The following is a 19,728-nucleotide window of genomic DNA, read 5'->3' on the forward strand; positions in this document are numbered from 1 at the left end:
ATCTCCATAATCTCCAGATTCATACTCTTACTGAAAGTACGACCTGCTGATGTGCCGATGACATGGTTAATACAGTAAAAGTAAGAGTTCTTTGTTGGACCTAACAATCAGGTTTAATTGAGATTGATTATTAATTTGATGTGTACTGATTATCAATTGTGATTGATTTCAAGTCAGCATATCATTAGATTTATGATTAATAAATCACCTCACCAGTGTTGTTTTAAAGAATAACAATGTCATCAACTGAATCTTTTGGTCGATACCCCTGGGTTACTGGGAGTGCAGGTAAGAGATAGTGGAAGATGCTAAAGACCTCATAAAGACTGCAGTGGGTGAAAGGACAAAATCTTTACATTGACATTGGTGGTATTTTGAACAGGGCTAATAAGTGTTGAAGCTACCAGGTAGCATAACTTAAAGCTATTTACCCTCCACCTCCCAAGCCATTGAATTGTTTGCTTCCCTATATTTCTTTGCAAGTCATCCTTGTGCCCCCATTGCAGCAGGCAGGTATATGTTGTGGCCAATGTCTATTACTCACCTCTCTGTGCCTGTCTCTGTCCTTCGACTTCTCCCTCACCCAGTCGATAGTATTGAAATCTTCATACGTCCCCACCCCTGGGATAGGCTCCTCTAGGAAATCCATCATCTTACTGGCACCATTCAAGCCTTCTCCATTAAAAGTGGAGTGTCCTGCAAGAGAGAGAGAGAGAGAGAGAGACAGAGAGAGGAGAGAGAGAGAGATGAGTCTAGATCCCTGCTACTCAATACTGTAGATGTGGCCTACAATGACTTATGAGTGGCTGTGGCAGGGCACAAGCCTCGGATTACATTGAAGAACCTCCATTATGTTAAAAACCATTCAGTACTACAGTAAAAAAAAAAAATCGAATCCAGCCCCTCTACAAGCTGGCATTCTGAATAATTTGTCATTGTTTTGGGGTCTCGACCAAATCCCTATTGAAATTAATAGTGTGACTCTACATAATCTGGAGCCTGTCTATTCTGGAATTCGACATTATTTGTAAATCTTGTCAGCCTAAAATCACTGTACAGTCCAGCACCAAGTCATGTGATTTTTCTTTTCTAAATTTATAATTCAGTATATTTTTAAAGTGTTAAAATAGTAACTTGTACCTCCCTAATCCGGCACAGGTTTCCAGCCCCAAGTGATACTGGAATAACAGGTTTTACTGTATTAATAGCATAACCTTTCTCATAGAAAATAAACACATCCAGAAATGAGAACAAATTCTAGTTGAAATGCCTGTAATTGAATTGAAGTTTATTTTAGCATTTCTGCATAAAAATAATAAATCAACACACACATTTAACATTATAAAGAACTAAATAAAAGGATCATGAAAACTACCTAAATGGTCAAATGTAAAACTTTAAACTAAATTAACTTGAAGTTGGATTGTAAAAAGTTGTTATAAAAACAAGTTAATGATCCCCATAATCATTGCATGACTAAAATAATGCTTGTAAGGTTGTATCTGTTTAAGGATATGCTACAGTATTACCTCCGATACAATATGTTTTATTGTTTTATATGGATTGCACAATGTTTTCAGCATGCACAAATTTGTTTTGTTTTTTTAAAGGTACATGATTTGTATGGCCGGGTAGGTTTTACTATGCACACACTATAAAATGTATTTTTCAGTCCTGCAGTATATTTCACAAGCTCATATCCCCATGCAGTGTGTTTGTCCCGGAGGTTCAGATCATTTACATTGCAGCATATTGCAGTGATGCAAGGCAATCAATACAGATTGGAGGGCAATATTATTGAGGGAAGGATGCACTGTTATTATTAATGTAAGCCGTGAAGCAGGCACATTTGAGATAACAGATGGTAAGCATGTGTGCAAGCTATGTGCTGGCTAAACTGTAGTATTGCCAGAATGTTGCCTCTACTGTTCCCTGCAAAAACAACCTGATAGAAAGCACACTTTATATTCCTCAGCTCAGTGGGCATCCTCGTAGCCCCTGAGTGCCAGCCCAGCAGCTGTCCGCTCAAGAGCATTGGGTGCAGTCATGCTTTTAGCAGGTGAGCCATTCAGGAAACACACATGAACTCCTGGAATTGACTGTGAAATGCTTCTCCTGCACACTACTATATTGGAGAGTAAAGTAATATTGCGGTGATGCTCTTTGTACATGCTTTAATGCGTCCCAGTTGTTATATCAAGCCTAGTATACTGTATATGGGCGGGCGGTGTTTGAAGCTACAGTGTACAGTTCCTAGAAGCTGTATTGAGACAACTTTAAAGCTCCAAGGCTTGAATTTCATTTTTGTGGGCTTGGGGGGGGGGATTCCCCCCCTAAGCTGCAGCCAATGGGGGGAGATTCCAAAATTTTAGAGACAAAATGGTGTTGCTTTAAAAAAAGCTGCTTTCAGGAGACTTCACAGCTGTTCATCACTGTGAGACAGAGCACTCTCCACTGCTTTTGCCATTGCCTGACATGAAGTTTTTGCATGCAGCAGAAGAAAAAGGTGCTTTTCTTTTAAACCAGAGCTCCATTTCCTTTTTTTTACTCTTTACACTCAGCCCTATGTCCACCTGTTTTTCACGGTTTAACTACTGGATAGTTTGTACTGCATGCATGTAACATATCAAACAAAAGGCCACAAAATCTGATTTCATATTATGTATGTTGCAACATGATCAGGCATAGTATATGTGGTAGAGTTAAGAATATATGTTTTAAAAAAAAAACGCTTTTCCAAAAAAAGAATCATGTTTGGTAAATGCTATATATATTGTAATCATAGATGGCTAAAAAAAAAACAAAAAAAAACATTGCACCATTGAACCTCAATATGAAATGAACATGGGGGGATGCTGAGTTTCTAAACTTTCCAGCGATACTGCCCCTTTCAGCCTAGCTGCTACAATGACGGAGCAGTAGACTCAAAATGAAACCTCAGCTGTGAACTCTGTCACACGATGAGATGCTTAACTTCAGGCAGTCGTAGTTCCGGCTAGGAGTACCGCATACACACACTGAATACGTCTTTGGAAAGCCCCGAGTCTGTACTTTTAAACAAGTTAGGTGGCTAAACAAACCAAACCAGTTACGTGGCTTTTGGGTGCCTGAGTAATATGTGCGTAACCTTTGGTGTGCTGGCACCCCAAAATGAGTTTTTTTTTTTTCAAAACTGCTTACTTATACTGCAGTGTACAGTGTTTCTATAATGCTTAAAGGCAGCGGCCGAGAATCCATACAAGAGAATAAAGTCTTGCGGCACTTAAAATATCCAGCACTACTTTTATTTATTTATTTATTTATTTATTTTTAACCAGAACTACTCTGAAAGTGGCCCATAGTGCTTTCGTCACTGACACCCACTACTTTAGAGATTGTTGTAGCGTTTCAGGCATTCTAAATTGGGTGAAAAATACAGTAGCTTGGTGTCTTAAACTATCTCTGCGGGATTTTCCTGCACTGAAAGTTGCAGATATGCGGAAGCAACTTGGAAAATGCGCGATCCCGCGCTGAAATTCAAGCCCTGAGCCCTTTTCTGAAAAGCACAGCATAAAAACATAGTCCAAACTGTGATAAAGATCTAGCCAAATATATTTCACATTCACAAAACGAGCCAAGACATAAAATAAAAAGGGACCACATGTATAAGATGTGACACAAGAGCTAAAGTAGGTTTTTAAACTGAAGTACTAAAGTTTTTCATGAAGTAATTATCATTACAAACAGTGCTTTTGTTACAGTAAGATACTGTACAGGAATGTTATTGCTTTTAGTGTACATTTAGCTTTTGAACTTTGGTATACAGAAAAAAAACAGGAGGAAAATTAATCAATTTGTTAATGAGTCTCTAAGATCTGTTTCAACAAATGGTATGCGCCGGTAAATTCAGTCACAGAGGCATCAAGGAATAAAATACATCCCAGTCTTGTATCATCAGCAGAAGAGATAGCAACGGCATTAACATTAATGGCATTGTGTCAGGCTCGCCAGTTCCTTTTAAGATGTCAATATGGTACCATTTGGCTAAAGTGGTTAATAAATAAACAATGACATGGCTTCAACATTGCTTCTTAATGCTGCTTCACATCTGCCATCCAGCATTCATCCTTACTGCTTGAGGTCTTCCTGGCCAGCATCAGTGATGGGCAGTGAAAGGAAAGATTAGAAGTCATTAGCATAGAAGAGCTGGCACTGCCGTTTCTTTTCTGAAGTCATCGAAAAATTAAGTCAGGGCTCAACGCTTTTTTAGTTGCTATTAAATCATTACAAATCCACCTCTTCAGGTAGACTGCAAAAAAATAAAATAAAGCACACCTTGATTTAAGGGCACTGTTCTCCATGGACTTATTTACAGGTAAAGATTTTGCTACTGAAGGTCTGGAAGGGGATTACTTTATCTATATAGCATAAAACAGAAAAAGGCAATTTCTTTCTTTTTTAATAACTAAATGATTTACCCAGCTTCTAGGGAACATCTTGCTTCCTCATGTACTAATTAAAGCCAGCAATGCAAGTGCTCAAGAATACACCTTTATGACAATGAGAAAACACAAGTTGTGATTGTAAAGCACTGCACAGACTCAACATTCGAATCCTCACTTACAGGCAAGGCTGTAAATCTATGTTGTGTACTGAAATGTTTCAAGCTTTCATTTACTCCCTAAATTCTTACTATAGACATATTTATATTTAAACCTTCATATTTATTTCAAATTAATTTAATTTCCAGATACAGTATTTAATTAGAGTGGTTTACAATGCATCAATGTTATAAATTGATATGTGTATAAAAAAAAAAAAAAAATCCATGCAAGATCATGCCAAAACAGGCCATTTCTCAATTAAATGTTTCGTTAAATACTATACCATTTAGGATTTGTATTGTTGAAAACCTTTATAGCCTTTAAAAGGTACTATGCTGTCCATTGTTTTTTGCCCTGTTTATTGGAGTGAGCCACTTAAGCACTCCTGGCTATCCCAAGAACCTAATTAAAGTGCTGCAGTGCAGCTCTCATGTGCCATTCCTCTGTAATTCAATACAATGTTCTATCTGGAGCACAGCAAATATGTTTAAGTACAGAAAACACAAGCATTAGCTTAGATAGCAGTCTAGACATTTGTTGATTTGTTACCTTATAAAGCTCAAAGGGATGCTTGTTCATGAAATCGGTATTGTATGATATAATACAATATGTTAATAGGAGTATCTGGTCTGGTAACAAAAAGATCCGAGTAGAGCTTTTTACTAAAGTGAACCTGATTTTAATACTGGGGAGGGATCTATCGTGGAGCTCAGCCAATACAAAGGTTACACACAGTGGAATTCAATCCGAAATCTTGTCACATGCACTACACCACATTTCCTGTTTCTTTTAAGTGGTTCTTAAAGGAATCCTGAAACCCAATACAATAGTTTTAACCAATTAATGCCCACTTACTGTGCCCAGTAAATTCACATTAGGAGGTGTCTGTGACTCCTGCACATGGGACAGGTGCCTTTATTTAAAGGATTAAAACTCTGGCTAAGTCAATGGGGATCTGAAGAATTTGCCAGGGCTGATATGAACAGGGTACAATATTGGCTGAGGTGCAACACACTACATAGAAACGTAGGTTACTTGGGCTATAGAATACAATGTAAGCTTTCATTCTAAACAAGCTGTTTTTGCTTTAACAACGCCTAACATACCATACTGTATTGTTGTCTCCTTCCTGCGCTTTCATTTAAAAGCATTAGTCTCTATGTATTGTTAGAAAATACTTTGGCACTCAAAGGACTTACCCCACATCATGGTAGTGTCTTATTCATAGATAACTGTTACACCATGGTTAAAACCATTAACTATTAACATGGTTAGTCCTGAGTTATTCCCAGACCATGCTTACTATACGGCACCACAGACAAATCATGTTCAACAGCAGCAATAAAACTAATGTAAGCATTTGCAGCAATGGAGCAAGCAATATTTGCTAATTTTGCAAAACAACAACTTTTGCAGAAGATGCATCTACCAGGTTATATTCAAGATTGCCGATACTGCAACAAATAATTTGATTTAGCTTTTAGGGCTGTGTACTCCAGTGTGGGCAGCACTGTCTGTGTCCTATTTGAAAGTCACAGTCAAAATAAATCTAGAACGATAACAGACATTTCTAGCTGTCTGAGTGCACCTCATTCTTCAGCACCCTCTGCCCTTCAGTACTCTCAAAAGCAGAGACTGGCAATTTGACGAAATGGGTCAAACTATGCTGTTTCAGCAGTGCTTGCACTTGAAATAGTTAATGGCTTTATATCGTACACAATGGTTTGCACTGTTTTGTACAGCAGTGTCCAACGACGTGGTTCAACTGAACACAAATATAAAATCAATGTAACCACATTATCACACTGTTTAATAATCAACACACTGTTACAAAACCAATATTGTTGACTGCTTTGCAAAATTGTTACTACTTACAATAGAAGGTTAAAGAACATTTTAAGCACTGGCAGTGTTTTTTGAAATTACACAAAAATCCTAATTGCGTCCGACCTCGTCTCTCTAAACTTTCAGCAAAACAAACAAAAAAATACTCTTTTTCATCTATCCACACTGACAATGGAAACAATCACACACACACACACATCTGGCTTCAGTGTTTCTCAGTCCCCTTGCTGACTAAAGCACAATTCACAGGAAACCTAAAATGTTCAACGTCACTGAAACGGTGCTTTTTTTTTTCAAGTTACATCAGTTAAATGACCAAGTTAAAAACAAGGAAGCCATCTGATTGGCTGGCCTGTAATAATCTTCTGTCTATGAGCTGTCAGCATATAAATAGATTTAAGACAACAGTTGATCAGACCACAAGGCAATGAGTGAATGCATGTGGTGATTTTGCTCTGCCTGTTACTACCGTGTATTTTTCTGGTCTTGTTAAATTTTAGGTGATTATTTTACGTATCAAATGGTTTAACCCTCAAATGATTATCAATAATCACTTTAAATCAGTGTTGGTAGTGTCAGGTGACATGTACAGCTAAAAAGGATAAAGCCACACTACTCAGACCCTTTGTTCTGCTCTTCCTGTATGTACCCTACCATGCACCCTAATTTGTCCATATCGTGATGATGGGAACAAGGGGAAATTACATTAACTATCCCCCTTTATTGTGACAGAGAGCAGTGGTATGGCCATATTTAAAAGCCACAAGTGAAAAGCTGGCAGGGTAAAAATAAAAATTATTTTAAGAGCGTTGACAAAAAGGAGAAAGTTAAATTAAATGAAAAGTGAAGCACTGAGTCCATAGCATTAGAATTTCCTCGAGCAGATAAAACTATAGTCAGTCCGTGCAACACCAAGTTAAACTATGTTCAAAGGTAACAAGCAAAAATCTTTAAGAACAACCCTGTTGGCACCAGACTTTGAAAGTAACTTTGAACTGACATTTACCAGGGACTGAACAGTGTTTCTTTGACATGAAGAACAATTTCGTCATACATAATCCAGCATTCACATTCGCAAGCACACTAGCTCTTACTGATTAGTGCAAAGCACACACACACACACACACACACACACACACACACACCCCTCCCCCGTTTCTTACCTTGTTATTTCTCCCCTTTCCATCACATATTTTCTCCTACGTTTAAGGACACAGTCCCTAAGTTAAAGCATTCTGTTGAAATGCATGGCTGAGGAAAGCTGCACGGTGCCGTGTATTCCAGTGTGGACAGCCTTGTCTGTGGCCTATTTGAAATCGACAGCCTTGAGATCCCTCTCCCTTCAACACTAAACGCTCTCTCTGACCCTCCCTCCATGCACAGCATTCCAATTCACCTGCACTCTGCTCATGATGTCATCGGCTGCAGGCATGGCCCTTGCTACATAGAGGGAGCAGAGAATATAGCTGCATCATGGTTCATTTCCTGGGGGGCTGGATTTGTTGCCGTCTCCCAGGTTTTTTTTTCTAATTTGATTTTTATTGGGTACTTGATTAAATGGGTCACATTGCCCCTAATATTATTTTTATAGGGAAATAAACCACTAATAAGACAGAAGTGTGTGTGTGTGTGTGTGTGTGTGTGTGTGTGTGTATATATATATAAACATACATATACATATACATATATATATATATATATATATATATATATATATATATATACACACACACACATACACACACATGCGTGTCTGCAGATAGGTGCTAGGAATCTGAATTTCAAAGAACAATAGTTGTACAGTGTTTATAAGGAAAACGAAGAGACTGATCTATAGGTCTGTGTTGCATTTTTTAAAAAACCTTTATTCAGTTAAGTTTTTTTTTTTTAAATAAACAAATAAAAACAGACTATCTCTAATTTTCTCCAGAAGACATCATCCCTCTCTTGTGTCGAGACGAGCTACACACACGCACGCACGCGGGCTTCTGGCTTTCGGTGTTTTATTTCGACTTTTCACCTCTCCTTTACGAATTAATTTCACAATTAACAGTTTCTCTGTTTTAAGTCAGAAACGAAAACACATTAAACAGTGCTCAGGGAGTTGCAGTTAAACACGACAAAAACACAGATGCTGGAGAGTAAATGACTCCTGAGATTAATATTGTGTTAAATTAAGGTAGGGCTAAGGAAAGGTCACGTGTGTGTGACAAAACGTTATCATTTTGGTAATTTGCATTTTGCGTCGGGCTTTGTATCATTTATGGCAGTTCTGACAGCGCGTGTGAAGAATATGCCAGCGCCCAGACTGAAAGGAAAGTTTGCTTTCAAATGTTTTTAAACATTAGAAAAACGTCCTCGATCACACATGTACCAGCAGAGGAAGTCGAATTGATCACAACGCGCGATCATATCCTGTATATGCCAAAAAAGACACGCTGAAGTCCTGCTACGATGTCAACACGAAATGTGCTGCATGTAAGTGTGAAAAGTGGTCAAAAATGATGGTCTGAACGGGCTAACACTGCTTCTAAAACACAGAGTTACTATGAGGCACTCACATGAGACCATTTCTGAATTCCTAAAAACTGATTTATTGTAGGAAATCCATATACTGACTGACCCTTACTCACCAGTGCTTTTTACTGCCAGAAGACATGCATTTTTTTGTTTTGTTTCAAAGAATAGATGTAAAGAAATGTTTTAAAGCTATAACAGTGAAAGGTCACCATATTACTTTTTTGTTCTGTATGCCATAGAAGGCTAAGGAAAGCAGACAAATTTATATATTTAAAAACATTTTTCTAAGATTTTTTATGCAAAAATCAATGAGGTATGTCTTTGCTAAAGTTCACAAAACAAAATGCAATGTACAGTTATCTTTTTCAGACAAAAAAAATTGGTTAAGAACAAATATGTAAATAGATATTGGTCTTGTTAAAATTCATTACATTGAAATTTGACCTTTGACATTTTTTTTTTCTCAGAATGCATATAAAATGACCCAATCTTAATTGTTAGTAATTTGCACATCTTAAATAATAAATCGTGAAAAAACAAAAAAAAATCTATCTGCGTTATTTTTAAACCTTAACTGTCTCAGTTAGTGGTACGCAGTGATACAGAGTCATCTATTCGGGTGATGATATTGAAAGCTATAGGAAAGCACACTAAGCTGATCTAAAGGATAACAAGCTAACTGTCCAGAGATTCTTGGGCAGGACCTTTCTTGTTTTATTTTTTTTTGCTGGTGGGAAATAACTTGTGCGTTCAGTGTGCAGACTACAGTTAGAGAAAGGCAGCACAATGTTAAAGAACTCACACATTCAGACAACCAAGTGCGCAAAGAAACCTGGACCAGTAAGGTACCTTATTACTAATTAGATTAAATAACGTTAGTCTGTATTTCTTGACGTTCGTTAGTCTGAATTTGATCATCAGAGTCAATATGGAGGCTAGAGTTACCTCTGTTCATTGACGTTTGGGTATGAGCTACTCTCTCAAAGCTTCACTGTGCATTTTTTTTTTTGTAATTTACTCCTTCGCAGGATATGATTTCTGACTCATCACAAGCCATTGATCAAAATTGCATGGTGTAAGCCTTTAAAAGGCACACATTGTTGATTTAGTATGATCGGTAAAACGTCTTTGGTTCTGTTCCAGAGAATTGTCTTTTAGTACATGCCAACTTTCCTTTATACAAAAGTGTGCACTAGAGAAAAACTGGTTCTGAATGTTAACGATGTCAAGGTCTTTATTCAAACAGCCAAAGCTCCTTCAGTTCCAAGACAGATTAAAAAAAAAATGTATGTAACTTGTGGGGAGAAGGAGATGGCAAGTTTTTTTTAAAAAAAGATGAATTCACTGCAATCCCCAATCTGCTTGCCTCCAGACAATCTCGACAACATATTTGCCTCTTCGCATTCTCGTAAAGCGTCATTCAAGCTTGAAAACAGTTCAACAAAAAACGAACAGATCCCACAGCGACACTTGTGCCGATTTGATACGAAAAGCTGTAACATACGTCAGGGTGTCCAAATATCTGAACCAGCACCAGGCAAAGGCATACGTTAAACAGCCTAGGTCTGATGTTCTGGGCCATATTTGAATACCCTGGATTGTGTTCCTGCACTTATAAAATGGCACCCCCACTCTACCGCACCACTCCAATGGTGAATTGGTTGTCAAGGGAACACTTGTTACCATCAGCTGCTAAAATCCAACCTGTTCAATCATTAACATTTCATTGCTTTCTGACTCCTCTCCCAAAGTTCAGCATTTTGTCTCATGTTTCCTACCTGCTTGCTCTGGCACAGGTTTATGAATATGCATGACAAGCCCTGTATAATCACAACACCTGTTTTACAGACCCCCACCCGGTTTGAGTGAATATGCAAGATGTACAGGGCGTGTACCTCCAGCCATATGAATATTTGTGTTTCTACTCGAAAGACCTGAAGCATAACTAATGTGAAACAAAACTAGTAATAAAACCCGATTTATGACCAGCAATACGTTCATAAAAATATTAAAACAATCGCAATTATGCTGAAAAAGATATTGCAAAAATATGTACAAAGCAGCAGAAATTGAGGGAAAGTAATGCATTGGGTTTTAACCGTACAGCCTGTTCAGTAACACTTTAATGTATGCATTTGAATTGTGTGTTTTGTACTGTACACTACAATATTTTTTATCCTAAATGTTTTAAGTTTTTTCTTAAGCCTTTACATTTTTGAAAAGGTCAATCCACGGTTCATCGTTCATCGCGCACCAGCGACCCCTGTGGCTGATAGGGCACCTGCGGGTCTGCAGCGGAGCCATTCAGATCTGTGTTGTCCTCCGGCACTATAGGTCTGATGGCTTCTCTGTGGATCCGCAGTGCGAAAAATTACGGATTGGCAGGGACGTGTTTCGAAGGCTGTTTTCGCCAGGGGGTTGCAATGGTGAACCGGGATTAATAATAACACAATTGGCAATTCCAAATTGGGGAGAAAAATGGGGTAAAATCATGGGCAACGGCTAAATAAAAAAAAAAAAAAATAAAAAAAAAAATTGATTCGGTTTGATCTCGTGTTTATTTTGGATCAACTCTGTCTCCTGGACATTTGCCTTCTCACACGCTATGCACATTTACATAATACGGTCTGTGATAAACTGAACTGTACAATAAGCCAGTCAAGCATCAGAAAGAAGAACCACTGCACAGATGAAGCATTGTCCTTTCTAACAGAAGGTACAGCAATCTACTTTAAAAACAACAATGGCTAGATATGAAATGTATTCAGTTCCCTGACATTAAGAAGATGATGCAAGATCATTTTAGATTAGTACTCATACTGTATCTAAGGTCTGATTCAAACATTCAAAATCCTAAAAGGTATAGACAATATCAACCCAGGGGACTTCTTTGACCTGAAAAAAGAAACAAGGACCAGAGGTCACAAATGGAGATTAGTTAAAGGGGCATTCAGAACAGAAAATAGGAGGCACTTTTTTACACAGAGAATTGTCTGGAACCAACTCCCCAGTAATGTTGTTGAAGCTGACACCCTGGGATCCTTCAAGAAGCTGCTTGATAAGATTCTGGGATCAATAAGCTACTAACAACCAAACGAGCAAGATGGGCTGAATGGCCTCCTCTCGTTTGTAAACTTTCTTATGTTCTTATGTTCTTAAGGAAAATCTATTCAAGTAGAAATGTTAGCTTCATTCACAACGGCTGCTAATTTGATGAAGTCGAGCGCCTGAACTAGAAAAAGTCAACTATGTTGACTAGTTATACCACTTAAAACTTCAGAGCATCTGACCAAATGGATTTCTTCCTCGTAATGAAATCTGGCAGGTTAAAAGAAGCTAAAGTTAATAGATATTAATTTACTGAGCATATACTCAGCTGCAGAGAAAACATAACATGTATGGTTTGTGGAGTACCGGTTTTGGGGGCTGACTATCAATGTTACTGTCAATGAGTCTGTGCTATAGATTTATATAGCTGAACACTGCAGATTATAAATGCAACCCAATAGCAGGATCCTGCTTGTGAGAACTAGAATACCCTAAAATCAGCAGCAACCAATACTGTGACCATGGTAACAGCTCATTAGTGTGATGTGATGGTTACTCAGTGTTTATATGTAAAGGTTAAAATGAACACCTTTCAACAGAAATAGGAACGTTTATCACAACTGTGGTTAGGTTAGGGGTCCTGGCAGAGTGTACATCTGCTGTAGTAGCAGAACACTGTTAAATGATGTCTGTATTTGAAAAAAGACTTTCATCCTGTCTCAAGAGCACCTAAAATAAAAGATTAACAGAATTGTACTTTGCTTAGTTGAGACCGGCTGGTGACAGCAGTCTTAACAGCCAGATAGTCCTTAATCTCTGCTGCAGTGGCTGCCAGCGCTATGAGCTGTTCTAACTAGAGCGCAGAGCTCTGCTTGATTGAAGTATAGGAAATGACAAAAGAGCAGTGAAAAGGGAACCGGGACAATGATTCCCACAGCGCTTTGAGGGACAGCCCCTTCTCTCCCACCTTGTTAATGTTGGCTCTCCTAAACTATTTAAGCCACAGTTGATCAATTAGCTCAAATCAAAGCTACCAAAGAGTAGAATTCATACATTTATACCAGGTGTGTGCAATTTAAAAAAACACGAAATAACTTCTTGTCCAAGTAACAAAATGCTAGAAAAATCTACTTGCCCCTCCCAGTCACACAAAAAAGTAGTTTTGGTTTTTACTTAACACAATCAATCAATCAATCAATTAGTGATTAACAGGGGCGGATCTAGCCTTGTTGCTTGACTGGTTCACTAAGTTCTTCAAGATACACAAAAGGTTCCCTGTGACCCCACCTCACCTCACCTCAACAAATGTATAACATGCTTTTAGGAAATGTTCCTTTCAGTGCAGTTTGGAACAAATTTAAGTAACATACCAAGATAAAAATAGCTTCTGCCTGTTTTTTCCCCCACTCTCTATATAAGCTGAATTTAACTCCTGATGTACAGGTGTTTTAGTTTGTTGCATCACAGAAATGAAATCATTGCCAACTGTTACTGCTGCTTTGTGGAATTCTGATTTTTCTTGACGTTCTTTCAGTTTTGTAACTGCTGAACCCCAGATTTTTAAAGGACGTGTGTAACCTGTCAAGTTTCTCTGCATTTTTTTTTACTGTTTTTCTACCAAAATGCACACAACATTTACAGTAGGCTCCATTAAAATTCTGCAAAGACAATACATTTTTTCTTGTTTATTTCTATTATATACTTTTTTTTTGTACAACTAACACTGCTGCAGCAGGGTAATCCTGGTGGCTTTTTTTTTTTTGGGGGGGGGGGGGGGGGGGCAACATTCTTTCCCTGCACTACTCACTGAAAAATAAAAATATTAATGAATTAATACATAAACACACTGCCATGAGATTTACATTACAGATATTTTATTTTAAAATAATAATACAATATTGTACAGATAATCTCATATATAAGCATTTCATTTCTACCATTATAAACATATTTGTCAATCTTCATGTTTTAATAGTTTCACAAATCGATGGATTGTAAAGAACTAATATTGCTTCTGTTCAAAATATATAGTAGTAACAAAAAAAAAAAAGTGTGTACTTGTTGGGATGTTTTTTTTTTTTTTTTTTTAAAGTACCGTTTACTGTTTAGAAGCATTTCAAGATAAACTTTCCCTGGCAAAAAATGCAATTTTTTTCTGTAGATTTTAGTGTTGCTAACCTAGGTTGCTATTTACCATATTTACATCTTTTTTTAGATTTAAATGCTATATTTAAAAAAAATAAATAAATGTTTTACTAGATTTGAACAGAAGCTGTTTGAAACTATTAAAAACATGAAGATTGGCAAATATGTTTATAATGATAGAACTGAAATGCTTATATATGGGATTCTGTACATTAGTTTATTATTTTTAAAAAATAACACACTGTAAATCTCATGGCAATGTGTTTGTGTATTAATTCATTCATGTATTTATTTTTCAGTGAGAGAAGTGCAGGGAATGAATGTTGCCGTCCCAAAATACAGAACAAAAAATAAAAGCCATCAGGGTATGAAACCAGGATCACCCTGCAGAATTTGATGGAGCCTACTGTAAGTATTGTGTGCATTTTGATAGAAAAACAGTAAACAATGCAGAGAAAGTTGACAGGTTACACACGTCCTTTAAAAATCTGGGGTTCAGCAGTTACAAAACTGAAAGAACTTCAAGAAAAATCAGAATTCCACAAAGCAGCAGCAATAGTTGACAATGATTTCGTATCTGTGATGCAACAAACTAAAACACCTGTACATCAGGAGTTGAATTCATTTCTGCACTTCCAAACTGCACTGAAAGAAACATTTCCAAAGTATGTTATAAATTTGTTGAGGAGAGGTAGGGTCAGAGGGAACCTTTTGTGTATCTTGAAGAATTTAGTGAACCCGTCAAGCTACAAGGCTAGATCAGTCCCTGTTAATCACTAATTGATTAATTGTGTTCACTGTTAACTAAAACCAAAATCCTACCAGTTATATTCTGCTTTTTGTTTGTGTGTGTTTTGTGCGATGAGGAGGGAGCAAGTAGATTTTTCTAGCATTTTGTCCCTTGGACAACAAGTTTTTTTCCCCAAAATGTCACACCCCCGCTTGTAAATAATGATCACTTTGCATGAATCCTAATTCAGCAGGTAGGCAGAGAACAGTTTTGCATTAATTAATTCAAACAACATTTTTTGGCTGTTACACAAATCAGCAGGTGAGATTTGTTTGCTGTCTGCTTAAACATCATGAACCCAAACATGAGAGATGCACGACTCTAATGTTTAGTATGGGAAGGTAATGATTGAAAACATACCCCTGGAAACATCCCTGTCCAATGGCAGCACATCGTCTGTCACTGAGGAATCCAATGTGGCTCCAGCTATCTCAACCATGTCCTCATCACTGGTGCCGCTCTGCATGCTGTTAAAGCTTCCTCTGCGGTACCCAGGGTTGTCCATGTCTTACCAGCAAAGACCTGAAAGAAACCACATCACTTTTATTGTTACATGGTATTACATCTTATTAAAAGTGCTCCTCTGTTTGCCTTACAAAATGCCTCAGGTTTCCCATGCTGTTTCCATGCCTTACCATTGTGTTCCATGCTTTACATGCTTAAATCTGGGTTTTCAATTACTGTAGTTTTGGGCTCCAGAGTGGCGCATTGGGGAAAGGCAATCTGCCCGGAGTGCAGGATGCTCCCTTTAGCTTGGAGATCGCCGGTTCGAATCCAGGCTATGCCACTGCCGACCATGACAGTTCTTTTTACTGCAGTCAAATAAGCTGCAGTACATTTCATTTTCACTTCCCTAAATATTTTGTTTCTTTTCTCAGCAGTACACTTCCTAATTACAGTCACAAGTATTTCTATGGTGACCCTGACCCTGCTCAGGTACAAAACTTAAATTACCACGCTGGCTTCTTTGGCTGAAGAGATATTATCAGCTCATCATCTAACTAGGGAATGTCCTGTGCAATTGAATCGTCCTTAAACTCCTGATGGTAAAAATGTTGAGGCTGTTAAAGAAGATGCAAGAGACATAAAAAATCTGTTTGTGGGACTCAAAACTTTCTTTAGGCACTCTGTGATTTGACTGGCGAAAGATAATGTTGGTTGATTGGAGTTCACAAAAAAGCTTGGTCCAATAACCTTTTCACTTCCTTTTTCGTTTAATTATGGTGCTGCAATACAGTCCTTCAATAAAATGATTTGTGTTAATGGCAAGTGTGCAACACACAAACCTTAAGTGTATTTCTATTTTAGTTTTTTGCTGTTCTAAATTTCTTGAATGCAACTGTTCATTTTAACTAATTTTTTTATTTTTTACACACAGTACTTACACACGTTTGGTCACCATCACAACTGTTACAGGAAACTGGGGTTACCGTATACTGCAGCACCTCTCTGCACTGAAGCATTTGTATATCAGCCAAGGGCTCAGCTGATATCCCATTATGCCTTTTTTCTTAAAGGTGTACAGTCAAAGAACCCCCAATATCTCTGACAAGCACCAGGGTACACATTTTTATGACATATCACAACAAAAGCTATTTTTGCTATTTCAAGATTTTCTCAAGGGTCAGACAACTGACCCAAGAAGCTGGGTTACACAGGTTTTTTTTCTTCCTCTGTGTTTATAGCACACTGCTCTCTCACCTCGTCCCCATCCAGAACACCACTTTCAGCCTGTTTAATCTAGGTTAGGACTAACTGATCTGACAAGAGTTGGATCCAACAGCTCGAGTACAGGTGCTTCAGGCAGACTTCCGTCCCTGTTCTTCCCTTCTCTACTGCATTGTACGCCAACACCTTTTGTTCTTTGTTCCTCTGTACTTAACCACCTCTGGCTGGGTAGTTTAATTTGTCCTTGCTTTCTAACACTTTACCAACTATCCTTTGGAAACCCGGCCAATTTCTGCCAAGTACGACTGAAAAAATCAGCCGTGGTGCCACATCTACATGCATTTAAAACAAGTTTTACCATTTTTGACCTCCACCATAGGAGTGGGATAAGATTTAATATCCCCCAATGTACAGTTAATCCCTAGCTTATTGTGGAAATGCAATTCCTCAGTAGTTGATCCAGCACCTCGACTGCACCCTGAATCTAGTAATTTGGTGCCATTTAACCACAACTCTTATATATTTTTCCTAGTCTTTGGATAGCGGAACAAAGTTGGGAATAAGAACAGTTAATTCTAAGCCAATTCCTGCTGATATGCGAATATTGGAAAGTTTTCATAAGGATCTCCACTCCATCCTGAGGCCCCAGTTTTGCCAGGATGCCTGGATGTGATGTGGCTGGCACTGTCATGGGATTCAACACCCTTTCTGTCGGACGTGTTGCAACTCCCGGAGTGCTGCTACAGTAATTCTACAGCCTTCTGCTGGAGCTCTGCTACTTGCATTTATTGCTGCTGCAATGCCACAAGTGGGTCAAGATTTACTCCATTGTTTTTTTGTTCCTGTAGCAGGCAGTGCCAACCCCTCTCTGGTACCAAATAGAGAAGGGTCCTGGTGTGACGCACACAAATATACTTCAAATTCTTTTAAGGACATTCTATTTACACAAATAAACACAATAAAAGATTTCCTCAAGGATCAGGCAAATGTCCCAAGAAGCTAGCTTACATAGATATGTTCTTTCTCTGTGCTTATAGCACACAGCTTTCTCACACTCTGTCTCCATGCAGGACAGCACTTTCAGCCTGTTGAATCTAGTTTAAATAGAGCCCCATAGAGACTCAAAGAACTCCTCACATGAAGATAAAGTGGTGTGGTAACCGCACTAGTAGTATTTACACGGTACTGTTAAAATGTTAGCAGAATTTAGCAGAATCCTATACCCTGCTATGGGATGATATACAAAATCCAGGAAAAGGAAAAGAAAAAGATTGTAGTTTTAAACACTGTAGAAAACCTATTAAATCAAAGTACACTGTAATAAAGGTTCCAGAAGGATTACCATTTATTATACTGTCTATTACAGAAATGTGTTTGAGTTCATCCAGTCAGGTGGGAAAACTAATGCACAACTAACTAGCATTGTGTCTCTGTATTTTCTTGGAGGTGGATGCCTTGGAAGTTTCATAAGTTTAATGCAGTGTTTTGCATATTGAAATCCCAGATCTGGAAAGGTAGCTAGTTCAGTCCCTTTGGTGACAGGTCATTCAGGTTTAACCAGCCTACATACCACGAACAAGTCTCAGATTAAGCAGGTGCACTTTTTGTGAATAGCCCATTGAAACCCATTGTGTATCGATGGGCTGTATTCATAAAGCAATATCAGGCTTGAAGGTGAAGTTTTCTAGATATTCATTGAATTAAAAAATGTGCAAATTAACAGTTTAATACTTAATGGCAAAACTAGCATTTACAATACATGTCATCTCACATGATGCCTGCAGAGCTGTTTAATCACAAGCCTTCATTAACTAATGTAATATCGTCAGTGGAAATATGGGCCTGCAGTACATATAGGTGCTGTACTGAAGCAAGCATATTGCACTCTAAACATTGTTATGTACAGTACCATCCATTTCTGACAGGTTAACTAGAAGAATGCAAACCGTATCATTGTCTGTTGTGATTCTCATAAAGAACAATGTACGTAAACACATCATTATCCACACAGTAAAAAAGAAAAAAAAAAAAAAAAACTCCCAGTACTGAAAATCACCATTCTGAGATTCGAAATCACCGATTCCCGATTCTAATCTCCATGCAATGAACTATGTGAACTACATATGACCCTGCCGAACCAAAAATATACACATATTCATTAAAACCGAATGCTTACTTAAAATGCACGACCCTCAAAGCACCAGTGAATATGTAAACTAACTGACGGGGTAAACAAAACGCATAAACATGAATCAGTAATAACATTTTAAAAAAGTACAATTACACTTTATTTATAAATTTAAAAAGTACAATTACATTTGAATATAGACGTCTTATTCATGGTGTCCAGTACAGTATTATCTCAATTTCAGCGTTGCATTTTCATCCACATTCTCAGCGCATTACCGTTCGTTCAGTAGCCTTTAGTGTATATTTTTCGTAACCTATGTCTATATGGAATAAAATGATTACCTACCTTTTTGGCCAGTGTGGTTTCTTGAGAAACTACTCGGTCTGATTCCCGTGTCTTGTGACACAGCTTTTAAAATGCAAGTCTACCGTCCACAAGTAAAGTCTTTGAAGCTTGCCTGTCCAAACGCTGCTCTACGTGTTCATGTTCCTTTGAGAAAGACATTTCCCGTGTTCCTCATAATAGTCTTGGCGATAATAGTTATAAGCACGTTGACATGTTTTCCTAATAATATGCGCGTAATATTTAGAAGTTATATTGAAAACCCAATCACTATGACAGCTACAGCGACTCTCAATCCCAGTTCATGCCAGTTTCCTGTTTGGGCATTAAATCGATCTCAGAGATGACGATGGAAACGTTCAGTGGAATCGGTGATCAACTATACAGGCTGCTGTCATGCCCAGCAGGATTAAGGTTAACTATGAGAGTGTATAGGGCAGACAATGTGTAAAAATCAGTCAACTACATAACATGTAAACTGCATAATATATATTTTTTAGTTATTGCACGACTTCTCTATAACTGATTTTTCTTCCTTGTATGTTTTATACATATTGTATTTATTTAATGTTTTGTCTCTGTGTGTATCATAGCATCTGTATTGGTATAGAAATAGCAACAAGACTCACGAATTTGCTCGCGGGTGTTTGCAGATA

The 19,728-nt window shown here is 37.8% G+C and overlaps 1 protein-coding gene across 5 annotated transcripts in view; it reads right to left on the minus strand.

Moving 5' to 3' along the window:
- Positions 1 to 19,460, minus strand: part of LOC117430669 (H(+)/Cl(-) exchange transporter 5) — a 37,341-nt gene extending 17,881 nt beyond the window's left edge. For 2 of the 5 annotated variants that reach the window (XR_009308978.1, XM_059001464.1), the window contains exons 1-3: positions 19,076 to 19,460; positions 15,292 to 15,453; positions 545 to 696 (exon numbers count right to left, since the gene is read on the minus strand). Coding sequence is in view for 4 of the 5 variants with exons in the window: in XM_059001464.1 (XP_058857447.1) it covers positions 545 to 696; positions 15,292 to 15,436 (297 nt within the window). In the remaining variant the exon portion in view is untranslated. Of the gene's footprint in view, positions 1 to 544; positions 697 to 5,132; positions 5,152 to 7,591; positions 7,773 to 15,291; positions 15,454 to 19,075 lie in introns of those variants that run through there. The other 3 variants (XM_059001465.1, XM_059001466.1, XM_059001467.1) reach the window with 3 other exon arrangements.
- Between the last annotated feature and the right edge of the window lie 268 nt (positions 19,461 to 19,728).

The sequence above is a fragment of the Acipenser ruthenus genome, chromosome 26, assembly GCF_902713425.1.
Source record: "Acipenser ruthenus chromosome 26, fAciRut3.2 maternal haplotype, whole genome shotgun sequence".
NCBI classification, from domain to species: Eukaryota; Metazoa; Chordata; class Actinopteri; order Acipenseriformes; family Acipenseridae; genus Acipenser; species Acipenser ruthenus.